We start from the raw sequence: 26,967 nt of genomic DNA, 5'->3' as shown, positions 1-26,967 counted from the left end.
GATTGGATACTAACGCAAATATGATACAGAGCCAGCCTCAAGCAGACGTGCGAACCACAGACCCACGAGGAGGGGGCAGAAGCCTCCCTGGCAGTAGGTTGATGAACAAGTGTTTAATGTGTAGGCGCTTTTACAAACCATACACACAATACCTAGCACTAATTTCTCCTTGAACTCGAATGCTTGTCCCAAATAAGTCTGTTATAATCTAAAGTTGAGACTCTAGTTTTACCGAGTGGATATGAGATATCCAGGCATTTATCCATGTAGGAAAACAAAGCCCAGCTTGAGAGTTATTTTCATTTAAAGAGAGTTCCCACAATTCTTACAATAGAAAGGAGAGAAAAAAGGAGAAAGTAAAAAAGACTGTTGTGGGTGGGGGCAACCTTCTCTTCTGCTGCTGGTGGCTCTCATGATAGAGAACTGGGGCACTTTCTAGGGCAGATCAGATCCTTTCCATTGAGGCCTCAATAGTTTTCTCAATGTTTGCCTGAAGCAGGAGCTTGTGGACAAAGTGCATTGTATGAAGGCTCCCAATGGAAGGTTTCAAAGGAAAATACTAAGTTTTGTTCCGCCAGGGCTTTCCTGCTCTGTTATTGATGCGATTGAGCACCTCACAAGGAGACAAAGGGAAGAAAACCTGCTAGACTAAAATGTAATTTTTTTTTTTTCTTGCCATGCACATAACACGATGTGCATAGAGAAGCATGAATGCAGTTGGAAGGGGCTAGAAAAGGCCAAACGGAGCCATATTTTATTTCCACCCTACTTCAGATTGACCTCCCTAGATGCTCGAAGACAGACACAAGCACTACTTGGAAGAAAAGTAAGAAGGCCGTCTCGAATGCTGCTGAATGGCTCGAATGAAGCAGGCTAATTAACGTAAAGACGAGAAGGCTATGGCCAGAAGTACAAAAGGGAAAGATAAGGAGACTCTATTCTGTGAAGTGCAGCAAAATAACTCCCTTCTTCATTCATAAAACTTCTAGGCCCAGGATCTTGTTGTTAAAACCAAAATTCCAAATTATTTGAGTAGGTTGAATCATCCTACTTCAACTGATTGGCCTTCTTTCAGCTCACAGCCTTCAGACGCATTTCAGTTTCCTAACAGGGGACCACATTCAGCCCAGAGCTTACTGGCGCCGGCCCATTCTAAGCCCTTGGCTGGCTATATGGCCCATGCAATGATGAAGCTATTCACTGTAATTTTTACTTACACAACTTCAGGATGATACCATTTCCACATTGAAGTATACTGAAGCTACTACCATATTAGGACTTAGAAGTAAAGCAATCAACATTTTTACCTTAATGAATATAATTATTTCAACTTCTTCCAAAGTCCTTGGGCTTCAGTTTCATTGTTTGTAAATTGAAGCCTTGTTAAAATCTCAAGTTGTCCCTTAGAGTGTGTGATTCTGATATCCAACAAGGTAGAATTCAAGTCAAAAAGCATTAAACAAATGACATTGTAATAGCCAAAGCCACAACTCATAGCAACAGTATAGCATTTGTGAATATCTTTGCACCAAACACATAGCAACCACTTCCAAAAAACAAAACCACGTGAGCGGCAAGGCGAAATAGACAGAAACACAATAATAACAGGAGCCTTTAATCCAAGACTAGGGTGAGGTGAGTGAGGCACTTTGCTCACATGTGCAATTTAAGGGGAATAAGGGTGTCTGGAGAGTTACTGCTTAAGGAGTACAGAGTTTCTTTTTGGGGTAATGAAAGAATTTTGGAAAGAGACAGTGGTGATAGTTATACAACATCCTGAATGTAATTAATACTACTAAATAATATACTTGAAATGGTTAAAATGGCAGGTTTTATTTTACCACAATAACTTTTTAAAAAATATATAGATCTTCTGAATACATACCATACTTTGCACCCAGATGATAGAATATATACCTTCTTCTCAAGTGCAATTCATAAAACTTGACCGTACATTAAGTCATATGGAAAAACTCAATCAGTTTCACAAAGTGGAAATAATAATAGCATTATCTGATCATAATGGAATATGACCAGAAATAAATAATAAAAGGCTCTTTTCATGGAAAATTTAAAATTCTGTGTTAAATAATTCGCCGATGAAAGGATAACTATAAACCAAAATTACAGAATTCCAAAGACAAAATGTTAATGAAAACATTACATATCAAAATCTATAAAGTATAATTACAATGTTGATCATTGGAAAATTAATAGCTTAAATTCTTACATCAATAAAAATAAATTCATTAAATTCCCAATTCCCAAACAAAAAAGAACAACAAAGTAAACCAAAGGAAAGGAGAAGGAAGGAAATAATAAAATAAAAAGCATTAATGAATGAGTAGCAAATAGAAAAACAACAGAACCAATCCAAAATAAATCAAAATGCCGATTCTTTGAAAACAAAAATCAAACTTTTCCCTGTAGTAAATCTAATGACAAAGGACAGGGTGAATTAGTTCCCACATAGGGGGCGTAATGCAAAACAGATCTAGCAAGAAATTACTGAGAAGCTCACTCCCCTTCTTAAAAGTTCATCCAAATTTCACTTTATATTCCATAATATATCCTTTTTTCTTAACTGTTCAAAATTTGGTCTTTCCCAGCCCCAAGTCTCTGAGAAAAACGAATGCCCCAGGAAGATACTCACGTAGCCAAAAACTTCTTGGAGGCCCTGGTGCATTGCTCTATATCACCGCAGACTCAGGTAACCCAATCTGAGAAGATTCCTTCAGTATTAACACTTTCATTCTAAATCCTACCATAGAATACATCTACCGAAGCAGTATGACTGGCCTCCTCATTTTCCCAGCAAAAAGATTAAGTCACAACGAAGCGAATTTTTTTCTTTTATCAAAGGCACCAAAATCAATGGTAGCAGAGACGGAACAATGATTTACCATCCATCATTGTTCTCACAGAGCTACTGGGCCTACTGGACAGTGCACTAAACTTTATGGAAAGATCTTACAGAAAAGGATTAGATTATTCTTTCCTATAATTAACATGACTCCTTTCTCCCTGTAGCATGAAAACTGAGAGAAGATATCACATTTCCCTTTCAGAACACCTGAAGCAAGACTGAAAATCTTTTCAGAGAAGCATGGTGCCCATGCTTCCTCCCCCTTCCAATCTTCACGCTCAAATTCTAATCCCAGTCAACTAATGTGGGCGGCAAGCAAACTTCTTCAGAGATTTGGAAGGAACCACTCTGTTGCTTCCAATGTTGACGGAGAAAGCAGCTTGCAGCTAAGTCAGCAGAGAAGTCACAAAGTCAGCAGAGAAGACAGAGAGAATGGCCACCAAAAATACCAACGGGAGGAAGGTGATTGGCACAAGGGGTCTCAGTGGAATGAGAGCAGGAAAACTCACCACATCCTGACTAGACAGACACCAACTGCATCGTCTACTACAATGTTGGTCAAGGAAAATATAATGCTGCTCAAGGAAAAATATATGCACAAACCATATTGATACACTTTTCTCTCCTCATCAATAAATAGCATATCCATCAGGTATGGACATACCTCACGTGTATAAGAATGAAAAAATGCTCACAAGAAAAGATAGATTCCATGTACAGAAAACCCACTTGCAACAAATCCATTGGCGGAAAGCACTGGCAATAACGACATCCGGTATCAAGTAGACTTTGAAAAGTATCTTCTGGTAGGTGAATATCCTTGGGACGCCCTGCCATTTGAAATGTATGTTTTGGTCTTTCGTTGGATAAATTTCCTCCCAGCCATAAAGTACCAAGGATATTTTACCTCATTAGTCAACCAAGGGTTTTAAAGTAATCTTGATTACAGAATTCCATAATCCGGTCTAAAATGGAAAAGTCATTACAATGTCTGTCTCCCGTGTAAAGAGCTTGAGGCTAGCCAGGTGTTTAGTGAATTTACTTCCCAGCTTACGTGATTAACAGTACAAAGTGGAAATGTATGTCAGCCATAGAGGAGACGATAAAAATGGAGCCCTTACAGCACATTGACTCATGGGAATTAGGTCTGAGCGAAAAAACATGGCCCCTCCGGGTCCAGCTACAATGGAAGCGATTACTAGACACTTCATAAACAAATGCAATTCAAAGGCAAGTCATCTAAAGCCTCCTCCAAAAAATGTTATTGGGAAAATGCATTTCCTTTGTGGTGTGTCCAGCTTGTTTCTTGACTCAGGCTTGCAAATTGTTCTCACTGATTTTTAGAAACATCTTGGTTCTTTTCACCCCAATCACTTCCATATGACAACAATCCATGGGGATACAGCGCTCAATGAAAGCAAAAATCCTTGATGTGGATGGCAGCTGCAGGCTCCGGCCTCTTTCTATTATCGTGATGGACTGTCTGTTGCTGTATTCACTTTGGTTCAAAATCCACATGACGTTATTCTGAACTTATGGGCCAAAAAACAGCAACATCGGATCAACCCTCATATACAGATGTGCTAAATTGAACACAAGCGTTCTTTACTCCGAGAATGCTACGGCTGTGAATATTTTGTATTGCTTTAAGGATTTAATAGCTGCTGGGTGCTTCCGATTTTAAAAATACAAGGCCTAGCAGACCCACCATCTGGACCCCATAGATGTTCAATAAATGTATTTTTCAATGAATGGGTAGCATGAAGTTATTAAAATTCAAGGTAGCTCCGTGTACGCAAGAGAGGACTCAACACTTTATAGGTTGTGATCTCAAGCCTGAGTCTAAACACCAGCTATTAAACTGCAGACTAAACTGAGAAGAGCCCAGGGATGTTTCTACAACATTCCATAGCTCCCCACTGAGACAACCCCAGGGTCTCCTCCAGGCTTTTGAGCATCAGCCAGACCTATATGAATTCTTTCTTTTTAAGATGAGTCCTTATGAAGAGTTATGATTTATCCTCCCAGTAGTAAGCACCTTCTTACTCACTTAGTAGATACTCAAAACAAAAGACAAGTTGGACAGATCTGAATTAAAACATCAAGGCGAGAACAGTACCCAGGAGCTCCTTCGTGCTATCAGCATCAAGTGACTTTGCACAGGGAAGACCACAGCACCTCGTGAGCTGTTAAATCCAATGTGCAAGACCCAAGCAGCAGGGCACCAGCTCCAGAAGAGCTGGCCTGACCCACCCAAGTGCTGTGAAAAGGCAAAGCTAAAGCAACTCTCAGTTGGGCAGATGACTCATCAATCAATCAATCAATCAATCCAATAAATCAAACACTATATCCTGAGAGTCTAGAGTGTTCATGGTACACTTATCTTTATGGAAGAGACCACTGGCTATAGTCAGAAACTGTACCTCCAAATATGAAAAAAGAAATTTACTTCCCAAATGATGTAACCTCCTTTTCTCCTCCAGAGCCCATGTCTGTAGCATCTCCCTGGTGATAGCAGTGATGAGTGGTCTTTGTATCCAATGGGAGGGGCTAGAGTTCTGTTTTGAGGCTTTGTGCGTTGGGAGACAGCAAGCTGTGCGATTGTATCAGACACCTCCTCCATGAGATAAGCAGTTCACGTAAGAGCTAACTGCTTTAAAATAGGTTTTTGGTTTTTGTAGGTTCCATTTAAACATAGAGGTGACCCTCTTAATTAAACTCTAGGACCTCCAGACTTACCAAAGGAGGTGGCCTTGGGGGCTGAAAACCCACCTGGGAGTCAGCAGGCTGGGATCCCAGACCTGATTCTCTCCTGAGCCCACTCGAAGCCTCATCGCCTACATGGCCACTGTGCCTCCAAGGTCGCAGATGTCTGGGATGAAAGCACAGTTCCTTACACTTTTCTTATGCTTTTATTAACTAACACTATAAAATTCAGCAAAGCTCCTTCTATGGAAGCAACCAAACCCCATGTGTACTTTAATGTCTTTCTCTGAGAAAAGGCAGCATGGTGAGAGTAAATAAAATAGTAACAGTGCAGCTCCAATGAGCCCAGTCCCCGGAACTCAGGTCAGGAGTAATTTTGCAAGAAATGAGGGAGGAGGCATAAAATTGTAATGCTGGGGACCCTGTGACTAGAAGAAAGGGATTCGGGGGCTGGGGGATAGCAGAGTGATGGCAGCAATGGCAGGTGTCCTCACCAGTCTTGTAACAGAGGCTTTGTAGTCACCAGAAAAACATGAGGGACAGCGGGTGACAGCAGCGCTGGGCTTTCAGAGTCTTCTGGAGGGATCTTTAAGTATAAACTAGTTTCATGATCGTTATTCCTTTTTACTTTGGGACATTTCAAACATATATTACGTAAAAGTAGACAGAATCCTCTATGAACCTATCACCCAGCTTCAATAACTCACAGCCAATTCATAGCCAATCTTATTCCACGTACCCCCCTTTTCTCTTCTTCTACATTATTGTGAAGAAAATGTCATGACCAAAAACTATTCATCTGTAAATATTTCAGTATATATCGCTAAAAGGTAAGTACACTTAAAAAACTATAATTCCACCATCATCATAAAACCATTTGAAGTCATGACCTTTTTAAATTGTGACCCATGCCCCTTTGATGGTGCTCCCAGGCTGGGGTTGCCTGGAAGACGAGTGTGACATAAGGCAAGTATGGCTTCATCGCAATTCCTGATTCCCCCAGTTTGCATTTCACTCTCTATGGCCTCCAACAGCCCAAGGAGGGGGAATATTTGTTCTCATTTCTACTCAGTCACATTAAAACCATAATGTACTTGGCGTCCAGAATCCTCAGTGTTGATGCCTGTGACAGATACAGAGTGAGCTCAGGACAGACAGATTCTGCTATAAATTACATAGGAATTTGGTGTTCGTGTTCAGCTGGGACACACGTGAGGGACCCCCCCCCAACCCCAAAACAAAGAGTTGACATTTCTTTAAAATGGGAGAAATCTGTTTTCACTTAAAATGTTGCTATGGGTTCACTTACTATATAATTACTATTTTTTACATGCAGCTATTGGGTTTGAAGAAAGACACATAGATTTGGAGTCTGTGGGACTTCAAGTCACAGCATGGTATCAGATGGCGAGGCTCCGTGTCTCAGCCCACCCCCCACTTTTCATTTTCCCTTTCCATTTTCCCACCTTGTAAGACAGCATGGATGTTTATGTGGGAACAACTTCCCTTCACTCTCAAGAGACGTTAGTCTGCCTTGCACAATTATGTCATCCAACATGAAATAACCCCACGTTCTATTTCACACTGGCTTGGTTTGAAAGTGACTCACCAAACAAAGACAGCTGAACTTAGGGATGAAAAACATCACCCCCAGAATTCAGGAAAATCACAACCTTTCTTGTAAAGATATAGCTGATGGTGTCGCTTGAACATATCTGCGGTACCTGGTCCGCTGCTGCTCACGGCTGCTTTCCCATCTCATCTGCCTTCTCCTCTGGCAGCCAGGTGTGTGACTGGGCATGGGAAGGCGATAACACAGGGGCTGAGCCCAGGTCCCCTCAGTGCTCTTTCTACATTTTGTGGGCTCCCCTGCTTTTGTTTCTAACAGTCAACACCTGCTGCTCTTTTTCAAAGACCTGTCCTTTCAAAGCTGCTGGAGCCTGCTTTGCCTACACATGACTCCGGATAGCATGCTAGATGTCTCTGGGGTTTTCTGCACTCCTGCAACCCTAAAGGTGGTCAGGGAATATGACAGCCCCAGCTGGGGACACCTCTGAAGCGTAACTCACACCAGCTACACCGGGCTGATGGGCTGATGCTGAAAGCCATCCTCTTTGGCTTCCCCTTTCCATCCCCTTTCCTGCCTCCCTCACTCCTTCCTCACCAGTTCTCGGGAACCATATCCTTAATAAGTGGCTTGCACAGGAATCCTCACTTCAAGGGATCTGCTTCTAGGGAACTCGACCTAAAAAAGCAGGTCACCTAGTACTCCCATTGTTTGAATATTCTGGAAAGTACCATCTCTTCTCAGCACATGGCCACCCAGCTAGGACAAGCTCAGGCAGAGATATTTCACACATACTCAGAGCACAGACAGGAAGTACGTCTCACCTCTTCTTCCCACTTTGCAGCAATGGGACACAGAGCAAAGGCCACCAGTCTTGGGCATCTCGGCCTGTCACCTGCAGCAGTGTGACCTGGGTATGTTCCTCAAATAGTCCAGGGCTCTCTCATTCTTTTTTCAAACGCTGACAATGCCATTAAATGCGGTAACCTAACCCAGTGCCTGGCATACAGCAGGTGCTCAATAACTGCCTGCTGACCCTGAATCTGCATTGTGATGATGCCCTTTTGGTCAAAAGTGACAAAACCCATCAACGGAGCCAGAGGCCTTTGCAGTCAGGCTCTTCCCCGGCAGCCGTCCGCCTGCGCCTGTGGATTCTTTGCACTTCCAAGGACGGGAACCAGATGCTATCATAACTGCATGAAAAAAATGGTCCCTCACCAAGAAAAAGGCCCTTGACGGACGTTACTGAGTCTTTATGAGCCATGAAGTGCAACAGCTGGGTAGTTCCAGGGAACGTTTCCACCCAACGATTGTTAAGCAGCAGGAGATATTTTATTATCTTTTCCCCTCTGTTTAATGTGTTGTTCACCTTCTGCCGGGATTGTTAGCCTTGATTATCAATCTCCACATAAAAATATAGGAACATCTCATTCTGGTTCCTCTCCTGGGCTCTCTCTGGGTTGCTCGTTACTGTCAGAATCACAGACTCGTTAGCCGAACGGACTGGAAGCTCCACTCCCAGGAGCCAACAGATGAAATGGGGGTGGGGGTGGAGGGAGGCAGCACGAGGAAGGGAAGCACCGATGCCCACGGAGCATCACAAAATTATGTGACTGCAGCACACAAGAAGCTGGCATCAGAGAAAGACTCTTCTATTCAGGCCAAGGTAGGCACATTTGGGGAAAAGTCCATGTTTTTTCGAAACTGTACCCTTCCATTCCTTTTACAGGGAAACCTGGTAGCTGTGTCCTCTGGGAATCATGGGGCGTCTCTGCAGCTTCCCTTTCAGGTGTGAGTCTCTTCACTTCCCAGGCTCAGCAACTCCCTGGTGATTAACCATGGACAGCAACGCTACCGGCCCCGCACCCCTCTTAATTACGGCTGGAGAGAACAGCTAGATGGCTCTCAAGGTTCCAAACAAGCAGATGGCTGGCGTTCACAGTCCCAAAGCGGCACTTTGCAATTCCTCACGAAGCCAAAGAGAGCACGTCAGACCGTCACCCGTCCTCTTTCTGAGTGACTGAGCTGATTTGAAGTTTTCTTCCTTCCTGTCTTGTCTCCTTTTGATCATGACACAATCCAGGTGCCAGGGGAAGTGCCCAGCATGTGCTCTGCTGACATGCAGACCCCAAACTTCGGATACCACAGGTCACTGACACCAGTCTGCCCACGAGTCTGCCTCCCAAAGGACTTCCGTCCGTCCAGCCTGGACTTGCCGAAGGGGCTTCCAAGTCCTGGCCCTTCTTTCAGCCCACTTCAAGCTTATATAGGAGCTGATTTTTTCCTTGATAAAAATGCTCAGGGCAATGTAGCTATTTTTAAAATGCTGTAAAAAAGACTATTTCAGAAACAGACTGGAACAGCCATTATAATGGACTGGAGTCCTGATGTACTGAACTGAGACCTCCATCTCTTCCTGCGCAAGAGAGGCAGGCAGGCTTGCACGCTCTATGGCCTCAGAAGTTTGGGATTTGCTCCCCAACACCCCTAGCTCTGCCTAATAGTTCCAATCAGCCTACCATCTGTGGATGAATCTGGACTTACAGATTGACATTCCCAGTTGGTACTGGGTCTTAGGATGTGGACGACAGCTTGCTTTGTTTTTCCCTAATGCTGCTTCTGCTCAATCTTAAGAGATAAGTCCAAGATTTAATGAGTAACTATATACACGTCAAAGGAGCTACTCAGATGCCTTCTAACATCTTGTCTTCCAGCCTGAGGAGTTCTTCCAGCCACCTGTTCTCAAATGAAAGTGCCTCCACCCCTGGATGGTTTTTGTTTCCCTCTTTATTTAAGGTGTACTTATTAAAACTTCATAAGAACTTCTAGGTTCAAATGAATTTTTATTTTGTCCAAGGTAAGATAATACCTTCCACTTTATTTCCAGTAATCTTTGTGATAATGTCCAGTACATTTTGCTATTGTTGGTTTCACTGGTCATAATCTTAGCCCAAACCTTCAGGCAACTAAATCTTTGGTTCTCTTCCTCAAGTATAATCCGTTTCTCAGAGTCTACCATCTCACAGAACAGTTTGAATTCTTTTACCTGAAATGTTTCTCCTTGCTTTCATTAAAGCTCCACTGCTCATTCCTTCTCTTGTTCATTCTACCTTGATGATATTTTATTACCTGGAAGAACTTAGGTGTGTGCACAAATCTGGAGATTTCCCATGGTCCTTTTTTATCTTGATCCCTTAAAAAATATTAAATAAGGCCAGCTCAATATGCTTCCCTCCAGGTTCCTATTATTAACACTTTTGCCTCCAGAGAAAATGATTATTTATCCCAACTTTTTATTTACTCTCTAAGTCAATTCTCTCTCCAATGTCAAAACATTTTGTCTAATGCCAAGAAAACTCATTTGTTTAGATTTAGTGAGGTATAACCGATATACAATAAACTGTGCATACTCAAAGTAGACAATTTGGTGAGATTTGTCATGTGTATGTATCTGGGAAACCTTCACAAGATAATGGACACATCCATTACCCCTCACACCTGTATGTTACCTGTCCCTCCCTCCCACCCCGTTCCTAGTCAACCACTGCCATGTTTTATGTCATTATAGATTAGCCTATGTTGCCTATAATTTTATATAAATGAATACCATATGGTGGCAGAGTCTGAATTCTTTCACTCACTATAATTATTTGAGGTCCGTCCATGTTGTTTTATATACCAACAGTTTGAGTATTCTGAGTAGTACTCCACTGTATGGATGCATTAAAACCACCTTTTGTTTATCCATTTATCAGTTGATGGACACTTGAGTTGCTTCCAGTTTCTGGTTACGATGAACGAACACTACTTCTATGGAGATTCATGTACCAGTGTTTGTGTGTCTTAATTTCTCTTCAGTAAATACCGAAGAGTGGAGGGCTGGGTGGTAGGGTAATGGAAACTCATTTCTACTGCTTCCAGTATGACATATGTGAAAGCCTTTCAGAAAATCTAAATAAAGTGCATCCTCTCCATTTCCTTAATTTACACACTTTCTCAATAAAGTAAACATAACCCTCAAAGAACAAAATGAAGCAGTAAAAGCATATGGGACCTCGAAGTTGGGCCGGTACTTCTATAGGACTTTGTCCCTCAGGGCAGCTCAATCCCAACCTCCAAAAAGGAGCATAGAGCAGCGACACGGCCCAGGTGACAAGCAATCCCTGAAGGATAAGAGGAAAAATAATTTCCCTACTCTTGGAAGCTCTGTGGTGTTCAGGTGCCAACACATTTAGGAAGCTAATCAAATTCATCCCACCAGTCCTCCTGGGGTGTATTATTTGAGTACATGGAGGAATTTATGGCTCAGAACAGAGTGAAAAATAAAGAAGTTTTTTTCTGTGTTTTCTTTCTGATGCTATTAGACTTGTTTTGAAATTTGTGTCAAATAAAAAAGCCAAACCAAAGACAGAGAGGAAGAGAGAGAAGAGGATAATACGAGAGGAAGGTTAGAGGGAAAAGGTAATAGGACCAAGTTCTTAGAGTCTATGCTTCAGGTAAATAACTTCCTTATCATGAAAAAAAAAAAAATTTTTAAAGCAACAGTCAAAAGACGGGTGAATCATTGCTTGGATTTTAAAGCTACGATGGGAGACGCTGTTTGAGCCCTAACCCTCCACGCTGCTTTTGTGAAAGGGGCAACCACAGAATAAATGGATTGCAATTTTGAAGTTGCAGGTATATAGGCTATAGACTTATTATTTTTTATTTATGAACTCCTGTAGCAATAGTAACATAAGTTAGGATTTTTTTCCCTGGATATGTAAAAAAAAAAAAAAAATACTAGCGATGTTTAAATTTACTGCAGCTTGAACAACACTTTGCTTAACCCCCGCACCTAAGCAGGATCTAAGCTCATATATTAATTTTCGTCACGGATCCAGCTTTAAAGAAAATAAAGAACATGCAAAGTGATAAACCCACCATGGATCTTTGAGGCTATGGTTGGCAATCAGGACCATGGAGAAGCTTAAAGATGAATGATGTCTAGTTTTACTTTCTCAATCTTTAGTATGAAAGCTAAAACAAAGTGCTCACATCTGAAGTCATAAATGATAAGGGATTCTCCAATTTATCCAAGGGACATGAGGATTAAGTTAAACATGTCAGCAGCTGGGGACACGGAGGAACAAAGAATGAAGACTGAAGGGGGCTGGGGGAGAAGGGAGGCACGCATCCCTCCCCCCCACACACACACACAGGAGTTGGTGCATCCCCTCCACAGCCTGAACGCTCAGAAACAAGCATGGGGAGCAACCTGTGCTGCTCTCAGCAGATGCTTGATGAACAGAATGGACCGTATTCCCAAGTTAAACTTAGTACTGATTCTAGGTGTGCTGGTCCACCTGGCTGCTGTGGGGCCGGGTTGTTTGGTCAAACACCAGTCTACGTGTTGCTGTGAAGGTATTTTTTTATGCGTGACTAACATTTAAATCAATGGACAGGGTACAGCAGGTCACCCTCCAGCCCATTAAAGGAAGGCGCTCACCTCGCAAGGTTGGGCAAAGTACTTAGTTCTCAAGGAGCGGTGACTGGAAGGAAGCCCCTGCCCTCAGGGCGGGGTGCCGTGGGCGGGGTGCCATGGACAGATGGCGTGGGGAGCAGAGGCTTTCCTGATGGGATGGAGACACTACCTGCAGAGTGGAACTGACACCTACCGCAGCACAGGTGAACTCCTCCCGGGCTCCCAGAAACCCGCCATGGCAGACCCGGATGCCGCTGAGGTGTACTGGCTCACCAAATATTTCCTGAGCGTCAGCCCTGTTCTAAGAGTTGAGGATGTACAGACGGAACAAGACAGGCCAGTGCCTCTTTCCATGGACCTTACATTCTAGAAGGGGAGATAGGCAATACACCGGTAAGCAGATGAATCAATGAGATCATTCCTGATACAATAGGTGCTATGAAGTCATCTTTATGTTCCAAACAACCTGAAGGATCAGGGACAGTGATGGCGGGAGTTCTCACGGACGTCTCTGTCCTGAACTTCCATGTTATTTGTAACTGTCCAGTCATGGGGCTGGCTACCCCTTGGGCCTGGGAGCTCTCTGATGGCAGTGGCTGCCTTTTTGCTACCCTCAGTGTAGCAAATATATAATGCCGGGCATGTAGTATGGACTTGCCAAATGCTTAATTAATTAATAAATTAATGAAAGCAAGAAATGATGGATGAATGGATGAGTGGGTGGAGGGAGGGAAGGAAGGAAGGATGGATGGATGAACGAATGAGGATATATTGCCAGTATCTTATGCAATATATCCTTAGAAGCATCTCTGGACAAGGATGAGATTGCTAGCAGGTTTAATCAGGAGGTGATTCCAGGAAGTAGTGGGAAGCGAGTAGGAAAGTAAGACAGGGAGGGAAGGAAGCCGGAGAGGGTGTAGCATCTCGCTGCTGGTCGCTGATGCAGGCAACTGGGCTCAGTCCTACTTAGGAAATCTGGGAGACATGGTGGACCTTGTCTCAGCATTTTCCCAACCAAGGGGCATGGGAGCTGGGGTATTTATCCCCCAATTCCTGTCAGCCTGATGTGATTGCTGCTCCCAAGAGGATCACCCCCCTGGCAGTCTGGCCTGTCCCACGCTAGAGTGCAGTGCGCTCCAGAAGCCAGAGAAAACCCTCGGGCAGACTCACAGTGGTGAACCTGGGGAGCTAGAGGGTTTGTTCAGAAGGTCATGGGAGCATGGGGGCCAACAGTACCTGCACCAGCCAGCCACAGTCTTCTGGAGAATTCCTAAGGACCTGGAAACAGTGGTGCGTGAGGGGGCTGTGGAGGCAGTTCCTTGCGGCAGGCTGGCCCCCCTCCAGGGCAGACTTTATGACACACAATCCTTGGCTCTCTTCACTACCTCTCTCAATTTCAGCCTGATACTTGGAGTGCCTCAAGGGTAGAAACAAGGTCTTATTTCGATATGTAAACACTTGTAAGTGGTGAGAGTACATACAGGGACTTAAGACTGTTTACTATTTTTGTTTTGTTTTGTTTTGTTTTTAATCTGTAGAAAGTGCCTCTACAATTCTGGATAGTCAGATTCAGAAACATTCTGCTTTCCTCACAAATGCCACCTTGCCACTTTAGATTGAGCACCAACGAGACAGAGATGATGAAAATAAATGAAAATTTATTTGAGAAAAATGAGCCACATTTAGTTTTTGAAGCACCTAAACGACGAGAGGTAAATTTTGAGTGATGGTTTATATTTGCTCATTTTTTTATCCAAAGTGGCTTGCCTGGTGCTGAGTATATCCTTTTCACTACAGGCACTTGAGAGAATTTCTCTTTGTTTGTCACTGCCAAAGCCCTTTTACTCCTTTGCTAGGGTTTAAAAAGATAAACTATGGACTCAAGGCTTGGGGTTTGGAGGATGCCAAGAAAATGACACAGGCCATTATTTCTAGGCTCGTGAAATTATATTTCCTGAATTTCAGTGTACTTCATGAACAAGCATACTAGGTGCTAAAAAAAATCATGTAATTACAGTGTGAAGCTAACATCATTTTTGCATAAGCTAAATAAAAAGATGATTATTAGAAATAGTGTACTGCTGAATCTGTGTTGAAATCGATAATGAAAAATATTCCATTTGTGTTTTATCCATCAGAATTACGTTTATCACAAATGCTAGTTACTTGCAATGATGGTAATTCTGAGGCTACACAATAAATTTAGCTATTTTCAAGCACAATCCCATAGTTTCTCTTAAGTTTTAGTTCCTTTAAGCATTTTATCCTATTGAGAAGCAAGGCTGACCTAAGTTTTCAAGCATGGTTGATTCATTCTTTCAAAATTCATTTACTGAGCTCCTCCTATAGACCAGGCATGACATTCAGAGCAGTGGGAGGATTAGACACAGATCCTGGGCTCATGAAATCTACACCTTAGTAATCAGATAGAGGAAAACGAAAAATTCATTATTTCCATTTTAGAGGCAAGAAAATAAAAACTCCCACCTTCAAGGACAACTCTCAGCATGAAAAGCAGGGATTTTGACCATGTGTGTTTACGCTTCAGTTCTACTTATTTCTAACGAAACCATATAACAATACTCCTGAAATCCCTCCTCCCTATGCCCTGAATGAGGACCCAGTTTCTTATTCAGTCGATAGACAATGCATGCCATGGACAGATCTGTGTTTTCATCAGCAATATTTTTCATCAGCATACTGAACCTCTCTACCCGACACCACATAATATAATACATCTTTAGTTTCCATAATGTCTTCCACATGATTTTATCCCCAAATGCTTTACATACTTCACTAAGACAGCTATAGAATTAAAATAATAAATCAAAGTAGGGGGCAGAAAGCAGCGAGGTTTATTCAAGGAAGGAAAAGACAGGTTCTCACCGAGACAGGAAAAAAGATGGAGAGCCCTACTTCATTTGAGCTAGTCCTGTAACTCAGAACTCTTCTCTCTGTTTTAACTCTTTCTTTGGTTTCTTGTCGCAGGCAGTACCACTAGTCCCATCTCTTGCAATTCTTCCTCTTGAAAAGACAACTAGGCACTTACACTTTAATAAGAATCTCAGTTTCCCAGTGATGCCTTTTTCCATGCTTGGCTATGAGGCTATCATCCCCAAACATCCTAAAGCTCAAAGAATAATTTAATTCCTGCGCATGCAGTTTGAACTGAGAGGGGACAGATGTGAACTTCTCAAAGAACTGCCACGGAAAACACTCTGGAAACTTAGCTGCCCCTCTCCCTTTTAGTCTGAGCTTCATTCCTGCAACACATATTCATCAGACGGTGGGTATTACATGGGAGGAGAGATGAAGAGACAGAATAATTGTGATATTAAATAGGGAGGGCAGAGGACTTGCCAGCAAGTGGCATTTGAGCAAAGATGTGAAGAAACGGAGGGCTGAGCCGAGCAGGTATCTGGAGAACGAGCAGAGGGAACGGAAAGAGCAAAGTCTAGAAGGAGAGAATGGTCTTGGCACTTTTTGAGGAAAAGCAAGGAGGCTGGAGTGCCTGCAGCAGAGTAAGCAAGAGGGAGAGTGGTTGAGGATGGGGGGAGGGCAAATTGTAGAGAGAACCTTATAAGTCACTGAAAACTCTTCGCTTTTACTCTGAGTGACACAGGAAGCAATATATTCGTAACTAGCAAAATTAGAATGAACAGTACTTGATCAATAGTAGTTGGTCTCTCTATGGCTTCTGTGCCTCCATTCTCTGCCTTGGTCTCATTTACCATCCTGGTATTGAGACTTCACGAGTGCCTGCCCATCACAACCCATCCTGAGTTGGGAGGCAGGAGAGCATAGTGGCAGAGAGCATGTGTTTATTCATTCAACAAACATCTCTTAAGTGCTCTTTTAGGCACTAGGGCTTTAGCCAAGAGCAAAGAGACAAATGGCCCTACCCTGACGGAGCTTACAATCTGGTTCATGGGCTCCGGAACTGGATTGCCTAACTCAAGTAGCCACTCATCACATCCTAGCTCTCTGACCTCGATCTAGTGACTCCACCTATCTGTGCTGCAGTTGCCACTTCGAAACAATGGGATAGTAAGAGGGCCAATTCATGGGTGCTTCTGAAGTTTAAATTTGTGCGAAGAACTTGGAATAGTGTGTGGCGTATAGGCAACCCTCAATAAACGCAGGCTATTATTGTTACATGAGTAAGCACTGAAGAAAGAAAACCTGTTATAGAGGGTGGTGGTAGAGGTGTAGACTAGGAAACAAACTGGAAAAATACCTAGTAGATAAAATTGTATCCTGTCCCCATCCATTCTCTCCTTTAGTACACAGGTCACACCTTTGCTCTGTGGGAAGCAACTCCCTGCCACCTCATCCTGCCTCTTTAGCCCCCAATATGAATCATGAGGTTACTAACAAAGAAGGAACAGGTCCCCCTTTTACTTGTATTTTACTTCCTGTTTTGGTTAATTTTCATTGTCCGTGCCACCGCAGAATTCCAGCTCCCCTCCCTGAGTCACCACCAAGCTATATGATAACAGAATTCTTAATTACATCTTCCTTTCTTCCCTTTGTCATCTTTCCTTTTGTTTGACAGTTGCTCTAGGGCTATAAAACTACAAAATGAAACCCTTCAAAAGATTTAGAAGTGTGTCTTCAGGGCCCTGAAGCCCACGAGGAAGGGGAGTGTTTCTTTCTGTGTGGGTCAGTGATGTTTTCCATCACCAACGGCGCCTGCTTCTTTCCAGCTGAGGCTTTAAGGGCTAGACATGGCACAGGGGGCTTTTAGGGCTAGACATTTGCCCTCTGAGGCATGATGCCCGATCTGTACAATTGCCACAGAGGTCCTAGGTCATGATTAAGCTGGATTACAAAGTGCCATGTAAACACACTGTAAAGGTAGGCATGACGAAAGTCATCTACTCAGAAGAGAACATTGAGAGTTCACTGAATTTCCCACTGAAGATAAAATTCCATCCTTTTCATAGCAAGTCCCATCTTCACCTCATCTCTAGGATTTAGATGACATTTGCAAAGTACTATCACGTTTTCCTTTAATCCTCACCACAATCCTGTGAAGCAGGTATGATTATCTCCATTAACTAGAAGAAACTGAGGCTTAGAGAGGTTAAGTTACTTGCCTGACGTCATATTGTCAGTGGCGGGCTGTGGATTCAACCACAGGCCACTCCACCTGCCTCATTCCTTTTTCTAATACTCCCCGCCCACCCAACCACATCAGTCAAAAAGACATTCAAAAATGTACAGTGAGAAGTAGAATGCCTAGCCCTGAGACTATCTCACAAGAGTCACTACATCCTCAGGCTCACTGAAACGACTTTGCCTTCAGACATCCACACCAAGGCAGGAACTGGCTTTTCAACCCAGGCAACGCTGTGCAAATGATTCCCAGATGTTGGGAGCTGACTGCCAACACCCCAACCGGCCATCAGTCAGACAAAGGACTTGTTTAATCGGAAAATGCCCCATTTTACACATTCCCTGCAGCAGGAGACGGCAAGGAGGCTGCAGACACTGAATTTTCTTTAGTACAGATCACCGACCAGAAGGGCATGGGTGGCCATGAACGCCCTTCTGTTACGGTCTGCATGCCCGAAACAGCAATCGTGGAGGCTGCTGGGCTGGGGTATTGCATGTTATGGTTATCTATTTGAAAAGGGTTTTAGGATTATATTTTTAACATAAAGGATAAGAGTGTAGATATTCAATTATGGCCACTTTTTCTTCAGTACTTTCGCTCTCTCATAAGCAATCAAGGATTTACTTCTTCATGTGGCAAACACCTGAAACTGTTTCAGGGGACCCTTGAAATCGGATGGCACCAAATATACACGGGGCTCCTTTTTCATGCTTTCCTTTCATCCTGCAACTGACGTGGGTTCAAGCAAAGCTATATTCCTATAACTATGATTCCTAAAATTTCACTTTGTCAATAGACATGAGTAAGAGTCCTCGCTTTTCTGAGAAGTCTGTGGTGTCTTTTCTAAGAAAAGCTAAGCTATGACCTGCCAAGAATAAGTAAACAAGAAACCCAGAGGGTGGGTAGGGGTTTGGCTTCCAGTTCAGACCTTCAAAGATCGGCGCCCTGACTGTGCTTAGCCTCCAGGAAAGGGGACAGGAACAGCTAGTACAACACGAGCCTAGACTGGACCTCTGAACAAATGAGAAAAAGATGCTCCTTTGGATGGATGGATGGATGGATGGATGGATGGATGGATGGAGCCCAAACACTCAGCTTGGCCAGCAGAGTGGTGGCCAGATGTAAGCCCCACTTGCCCCTTCAATTGTTGCTCTTGTCCCATGAACAAATGGCATAATTGTACATGTGAGCCCTGACCACAAGTGTCCCATAGGAGCCCAGTGGAAGCCGCAATTCCATGAGAAGCCCTGGAATAGGCCGATAGGGAGCTGGAGGGGGGAGGGGTAGAGTAATGGGGGGCAAAGTGATTAGACACCAGGTCAGAAGGACACGCTGGCAAGAGTAAGGAGACAGGGTAGGTACAATCTGCTCTGATGAAAACAAGACAAGAAACAGGAAAAACATAATCGTACAGAGAAGTTCCACAATATGAGCTTCTAAGAGCACTTAGGTTTCTTTTAGAGGTATCATTTTATCGTAATGGACATGGTGCTGATATTAAAACACTTTGTAAGCGGGCATTTTCCCGCCAAATCGCGTCGTAACGCGGGGCTTTTTTGACATTTTCTCGCCAAAATTAGACTTTCCATAAAATATTCATATCTTTCGATCTACTTGATATTTTTCTATGAAACTTTCAGTGTTTTAGTTTAAAAAGAGGTCTCTATTTATTTACTTTGCAAAATTTTTGCCGGTTCCAACTAGAGGCGATATGACAAGTTTACTCGTTTCCCGCAAAAAATGTTAACTTCCAATCTGTCAAACTGGAGGCAGAAACGCGGCCCTGTCTCCCCACAGTGAATTGACAAGTAAGATTTTGTGCCCCAGCTCTATTTTTCACCTCCTAGATCACCCGAGACCAACTGCGGTGTGTTTAGGGTAGTTTTTCTCGGGTCCTAATTGTTGATATCTTTATAATGGGAAGATGTGAGCTTCCCTAGAGGGAACTGTACCTGATGGAAGAACCAAAGAACTGTAAGCCATTTCACATTCCTCCTCATCCTTCTTTGACTTAATAAGCTCCTAGCATGTAACCAAGTACTACTGTTATGCTTTAACGTGCCCAGGGACTAAAGAAAGCCTTCACTATACAAGGTTATATATGAAAAGCATTTGCTGTGACCAGTGTAACCAGGCACCCTTTGCGCTGGCTGTCAACAAGAATGTGGAAAGGCGCTGGGGCAGGACCTGCCCTGTCATAGCTGTGTACACAGCAGCACGTGGGCATGCAGCACTGACAGGAAGTTCCGCAAGGGGGTGGTGAGCACAGCAAGCTGGACCTGAAGGCAGGGCCTCAGAGCCAGGAGTCAGCCCTCTCAGCTCAGCTTAGCTCCTGACCCCAGGACCTGAGCTGGTCTTGGCTTTAACGTCACCACAACCTCTGGCCTCCAGGGGACATCCATCAAATCAGTCATAAACAGTCCTTGATGTGCTCAGGGGGCTGGGAGAAGGCTAGGTAACACAAGGAGCAGTCTAAAAACAAAAATGGAAGAATTACATGAGAGGTCGAGATGGACAGAAATATAATAACATCCCTAAGAAAAGAATGAGTCTGGGCAAAGTCAAGGAGCTGGAGGAATTGGTGGAAGGAAATGAGGGACAGCTCAGTAAGTGAGAAAGAAAAAGCAGAGCAAATGGGTCCCACAAAATGAATTTGAGGGCAGCCCAGTATTAAGGTGAAAGCCAAATTTATGCAGAAAATTGTAAATCCAGGACAGATGTATTTTTAATCAATAGTAAAATGTTATGTAAAAGTCAGAATCTTTAAGAAGGAAGTCAACGAGTATAAAATAATCCTGTTGCTGGAAAACAGAGGCACAGAGAGAGAGGGAGACACTCTCATGTGATGGACCCAATACCTGTCCTTTTGGTGAAAAGGAATAGAGAATACGGATTTCAAGGCACTGAGTAATCTGAAGTAACCAAAACCTGGGAAAACAGATTTTAAAGGCATTTGTTTACACAAATAAAATAGGGAAACAAACAAACAAAAAATCATTGCTATAATCAAAACTGCACTTTACATAACCTTACTTGAAAATTTGATTTGAATTTCATAAAAAGTAATGGTCTTACAAAGGTTGTGACCTAAACAGAAGAGCTGTAAACAATAAATATGACAATAAGAAGTGAGGTCTGAAAACAATCGAGAGCACATGAGCTCACTGATGCCTCAGTGACGGCCAGACCAGTTCTGTCAAACTTGAACTTGTCTTTGAAAGCCTATGTGATAGCCAGCAATTTTCACTGTTTTTCAAACACTTGCTCTGAATGTAAGTTAAGATCCTCCAGAGGTTCGTTTTCTCCATGAATTAAAACAACCACCCCATGATTGTAAATGGCTCTTCAGGTTATTTGGGGGAAAAATAGCAATGTGAAGATAGGAGGTCATCTGAAAGTTTCATTGTATCTACCAGGGTGCAAGGCAATTCTATGCGTAATCCAGAATTTCACTGCTCTTCAAATGAAAATGAGGATTGCTCTGCCTCAACCCACAATACTGAGGATTCACCCAAGAGTTTTGATTGGGTTTCATGCACTGTATAGGTTATAAGGCTAAGTACATAATGAAGGAAATCTTTATCCAAAGTGAACAGTCAACAAACAGGAAAATTGAATCACACCTCACATTCACGTGGGTACCTCGCAAAGGAGATCCCCTCGTTTGAAAAGTTCAAAGCCAACACCTGATAGGTAACCAACTTGACGATCAACTGTGCCAATCTCTTTTTTGGATTATTATTAATACCTTTTGTATTACCATTACTATGCCACTGTTACTATATCCCCCCCCCCCGAAAAAGTGTTTTTCCCAAAACTGGATACTGAAATGCTGAAGTGAAGGTAGTCTACCAAGATGCCAATATTTAAAGAAATAAAGAAATTCTGGCAAGAGAGGCATAAAAGGACAGGTGTTTTGGGCTCCATCATTTTCTAAAGCAGAGCTTCTCAAACTGTCTGTGGTAGGGAGTCACTTCTTCTTTTATTTCTAGTTACCTTCAAAATATAAGCCCTTGTTTTTTATTCTTAGCTTCAACAGACATAAAGGTACTCTGTCAACTTGCTCCAGAAGTTTCTAAATGCTTCCTCTCAATTTCTACACTTATGACAGGCCAGTAACAGTCGGCCTAGCCTCTGTGTACACTTGGAGTAGCCTGGACCAGAAGTCTTGTTCCTTATTCAGGATTGGAATTCTTATTTTATAGACATTGAATCTCTGAAATGCAACAAGGTCCCGCCACACCTCTACCCACAGCTCTAAAAAGTAAATATTGAAGAAGAAAGGTTCATCTCACAAAGAAAAGTGGACAGCTACCACTCTCGACACTTGGGTTTTATCTTCCCAAACAAATTACAGGGCTCGCTTATTTCCAACACTATTTTAGAAGCAGTTATCATCAGTTCCTAATTATGGTGAAAGAAACCTAAAGTGTCTTACTGTGCCCGTTTAGCACAGAGAATAGCAACAAGGGCTCGCAAGTGAGAGGACATGAGAAGCGACTCCCCACTCTGCCACTTCCTGGCTGTGCGGCGTTGGGTCAGCGATTTCACCTCAGGACATTTCTTTCAATATCCATAAAACAGGGGAAATGACCGGATCTGCCTCACAGGATTAAGCGATATTTTGCCTAAGAGTTTAGTACAGTGAGTGATACATACATACCATGTTTCCCCGAAACTAAGACCTAGTCAGACCATCAGCTCTAATGCGTCTTTTGGAGCAAAAATTAATATAAGACAGGGTCTTATGTTATATATTAAATTATATTATGTTAAATTATATTATATTAAAATAAGACCAGGTATTATATTATATTATATAATATTATATTATATTATATTATATTATATTATACCCGGTATTATAGTAAAATAAGACCGGGTTCTTATGTTAATTTTTGCTCCAAAAGACGCATTAGAGCTGATGGTCCAGCTAGGTCTTATTTTCGGGGAAACACAGTACTGATCAGTCAGTGAACGTCAGCCATATTGGCCACAAATTTGGCAAATGGCGCCACTCCCAAATGAAGTGAAATGATGCCCAGCACAGCTGCTGGAGAGCAGGCCACCCTGCGTCCTCACTTAGAGCTGCAGGGGAATCCAAGGTCCTGCAGACTCAGAGCATTGTGTTTCCATCACACGGTCAAGCAGAAAGAGTTTAAAAGGGGTGAGCACAAATTTGAGGCTTAGGAGCCTATTATATCCCCAAATCCCTATACAGAACAGAAAAACACTCCTGTTTTTCAATATGAGCCATAACTACTAAAGTGTTTCCGGTTTGGGCACAGCAACAGACCCAGACTTCACCCCTAACAAAAGCTGCTGTGCCACCGCCTTGCACAGATGTGCATTGGCTCAAACAGAAAACCCCTTGACACGCAACTCAGTTTACTGTCTGACAACATAAGCAGGGCTGATTTTGACTTATCATGTGGACAGTGGAGGATCCAAAGAGATGAGCTACATCCCTGGTCTCTTAACAACGTGGGCCTTAAGCTTCAGATTCCCATCAGTGACAGGGAGGTTATTAGGATGCTGCCTCCCTCTTTGGGAGGAATGAAAGCAGGGCCACCAGGGCAGTGGGTATGTGGGGGGAATGGATATATATATTATCCCGTTTTATGATATATATATATATATATATCCATAATCAAACAATACGGTGAATGTTTAAATTTTAAAAATGCATTATAGTAAAAGGCAAATTGCCATTATTCCCCCACAAAAAAATCCCCCTCACTTTGAACACACTTATCCATCGTTCTTGCCACTTTCCGAAGCAGTTCTGGAAGTCCTCTTTTGTGAGTGTCTTTAGTTGCACTGTCGTGGCTGCCTCGATGTCCTGAATCATTTTGACTTTGGGGAAGAGCCAGAAGTCACACGGTGCCAGATCCAGTGAATAAAGTGGATGAGGACACACTGTAATATTTTTATTTGATAGAAATTGCCATATACCAGAAGCAATGGGTGTGACACGGAACATTGTCATGATGGAGATGATTTGCAGTATACTTGAAAACACACCTTCTCTTAACTGTAGCTCATACCCGACTGACTGCACTGAACAAGCTAAAACTTGTCACACATTGTTGTGACACTTGTCACACTAAGGTTTGACATGCCACTTCCTGTATTGAAGATCTTGCCTTTCTGCTGGATGGCACTTGGCAGCAGCATTCACTGTATTTTGTGATCACAACGGAAAGACTTCACGTCACACATCACTTCTGGTACAGCAATTTCTGTCAAATAAAAACATTATGATATGTCTTCATCAACCTTATTCACCGGATCTGGCACTGTGCAACTTCTGGTTCTTCCCCAGAGTCAAAATGACCATGAAAGGTAAATGTTTTGAATTGATTCAAGATATTGAGGCAGCTACAAAAGCACAACTAAAGACACTCATGAAAGAGGACTGCCAGAACTGCTTCAGAAAGTGGCAAGAACAATGGGATAAGTGTGTTCAAAGTGAGGGGGAGTATTCTGAGGGGGATTAATGACAATGTGTCTTTTATTGTAGTAATTTTTTTTAATTTAAACATTCACTATATTTTTTATCACACCATGTGTATGTGTGTGTGTGTGTGTATATATATATATATACACGTATACCACTTTCTTACTCTTAGATTCAACAAACATAAAATTACTCTGTCAACTTGCTCCAGAAGTTTCTAAATGCTTCCTAGACATGTTATAATAACATATGTATGTTATTCTTTTTCACATGGCACTTTTTCCCCCATTGTACATTATAAACCCTTTAAACACAAAGTGTATACTTTTAATGCCTTACACCATTAAGCTCCAAGTGCTATTGGCATGCACCACAAACAAAGAAATAATAACGATTTAGGCAGCCCTGTGGCTCCAGCTCTTTGAAAGCTCATACCGCAAGCCGTTGTAATTCTGAAATCACAGGTCCCATCTTTGTCTATGGCTAACATCACCTACATGGCCTCCCCCAGCCATCACTGGCCCATCCATTTGGGGTTCACCTCAGAGCTTCCAGTCACCCCTTGGCTGTACAAGCAAGTCTCAGAGAAGACCGTCGTTGCTAGTCATTTGCCATTCCTTCCCTGACGTTTTTCTGCTTGTTTGTAAATTCTCCTCTGATTAATGTGAAAGCTAGCCTCAAGCACACCATTTGTCCAGAACTCAGACATTCCCAGTCAATCTCATTTCAACATCCATTCCCTGACTCTAATGATACTGCTGGTTTTCTTGAAGCAGGAAACACTGTTCTCCCTAAACAAAAAGCCACACCGTATTTCTTCCTCTTGACATATTAGTTAAGTCCGTATATTAAATTAACATTTCTACAGCACTTCATAATTTATAATCATCTTATCTTAATCTTTAGAGCAACCAGGAGGAGTGTGTGTTACCCTCACTTGATAGATAAGGAAACTGAGGCAGACCTGAACCTGGAACCCAAGGGGTCTCCTGAGTTCATATCTGGTGCCAGTTCGTCGGCATCCTGCCTAGTCAGGAGTTTGCAAATCTGAGGTAGAAAGTTTTCCAAGATTAAGCTCCAAAGTATCGAATAAAGAATGAGTCACAGAAAGAAAGAAAAAAGCAGAGGAATTTCGTTTCTATTTCTGGCTTTGCTGTAAGTTAACTCACAGGTTAACCTTCCTGGTCCATAGTTTTCTCATTCATAAAATAAGGAGCCTGAATCCAGACAACCCTGAAGCGTTCTCCTGCTCAGCTGTCCTTTGTCTGCTGCCCTGTCTCTGCCATGTTGCTAAAATTAGGCAGAAAACATTGTTGAAATACTTTTCTTTTTTGTTCCTCGTGCTTTTAAAGTTTCTAAGATTAGCTGGATCATCTCGATAACTATCCAGCTAGTCTGTCAAGAAGGAAGAAACTTGCCATCTACTTAATGGTTGATTTTGAAGCAGTTCATTTGCTGTTACAAGAAGATAAATCTGGAAACACCAGCCATAGGGCTGTACCCACAAAAGTGCTCTTCCCGTGGAAAACCATCTTTACAGCCATGCATTCTGAGAGCCGTGGTTCTCAACAACCCGGGGGACATTTTTGGTTGTCGCTGTGGTTCTCAACAACCCTGGGGACATTTTTGTTGTCACCGCTGGGGAAGGTGCTGTAGAACCTGGTGAGTAGAGGCCAGGCATGCTGCTAAATGTCCTATCATGCACAGGACAGGCCCCCGCAGCAAAGACTGATCTGGACCAAATGTCAGCCGTGCTGAAGTTGAGAACCCCTGTCTTAAAGAGTAAAGTCAAAGGATGGCCCCAAACTCTTCCTGGTGTTTTAGTGAAACTGGCCCACATGGGAGGTTCACCAGATGGGCTGTTGGGAAAGAACAGAGGGCCGGGGCACCTCTCTTACCTTGCGAAGAAGGAAGCGGCCACTGAGGTGCCCGTGGAAGTGTCACTGGCCACACAGGAGCCCTGCGAAGCTGGCACGCTGCAAGCGGCAGGCTTGTCTGCGTTGTAGCGATTCAGCGCCGCTTCTGTCAGGCCCTCACGGCCCGTCTCTGTCATCAGCTGGGAGATCTGAGGAGGAAAATGGATACTGAGCTCATCACCTGTGGCTCACTGCATGTCATGACTGCCACTGACAGCATCATTCTATTGGGAACCTGTCCCCCACGTTCTGTACACATAGCACTTGTGCTGCATAGGGCTTCTCTGAGGCTACCTTCCAGCTTTTTAGCTAGGATATCCCCCTCATTTTCGTTAAAAATAATGGAATAAAACTACCCCCTGACATTGAAAGCTTCAGTTATGTCTGTGTCTCTCCTCCATTTGGGGGGCAAAGCATGAGCCATCATCCACATGGTTTGCAGCCCAAGACCAAACCAGTAACGTCAACCAGTGTTGGTGTCTGACCAGAAATGGCCCCAAACGTCCTCAAACGGACGAGTGGGGCACAGACATCATGTTGTTATATTAAGGGAAAAGTGGGGGATGGGAGATGAGGGTAAGGGGGATCAAATATATGGTGATGGAAGGAGAACTGACTCTGGGTGGTGAACACACAATGGGATTTATAGATGATGTAATACAGAATTGTACACCTGAAATCTATGTAATTTTACTAACAATTGTCACCCCAATAAATTAAAAAAAAATAAAAAAATAAAAAAAAAAGGGAGACGTGAACCTGCTATTCAAAACACAAGGAATTAAACCAAACAGTATTTGCTGTTTGCTGTAGGCAGTCAGCACGCAGATGACTTAGAGGAGCTCATAAAAATAAACATAGCCACCAGG

General features: G+C 42.9%; 1 protein-coding gene across 1 annotated transcript in view; it reads right to left on the bottom strand.

Annotated features, from left to right (window-relative positions):
• The window catches only part of KIF26B (kinesin family member 26B), a 402,861-nt gene that overhangs the window by 181,147 nt on the left and 194,747 nt on the right, over nt 1–26,967 (bottom strand). The window contains exon 4 of the mRNA XM_019730870.2: nt 26,081–26,247. Within this exon, the coding sequence (XP_019586429.2) occupies nt 26,081–26,247 (167 nt within the window). The remainder of the gene's footprint in view (nt 1–26,080; nt 26,248–26,967) is intronic.

The sequence above is a fragment of the Rhinolophus sinicus genome, linkage group LG12, assembly GCF_036562045.2.
Source record: "Rhinolophus sinicus isolate RSC01 linkage group LG12, ASM3656204v1, whole genome shotgun sequence".
NCBI lineage: Eukaryota > Metazoa > Chordata > Mammalia > Chiroptera > Rhinolophidae > Rhinolophus > Rhinolophus sinicus.
The sequence above is the reverse complement of the archived record's forward strand: the minus strand, read 5'-3'. Positions and strand labels throughout refer to the sequence as shown.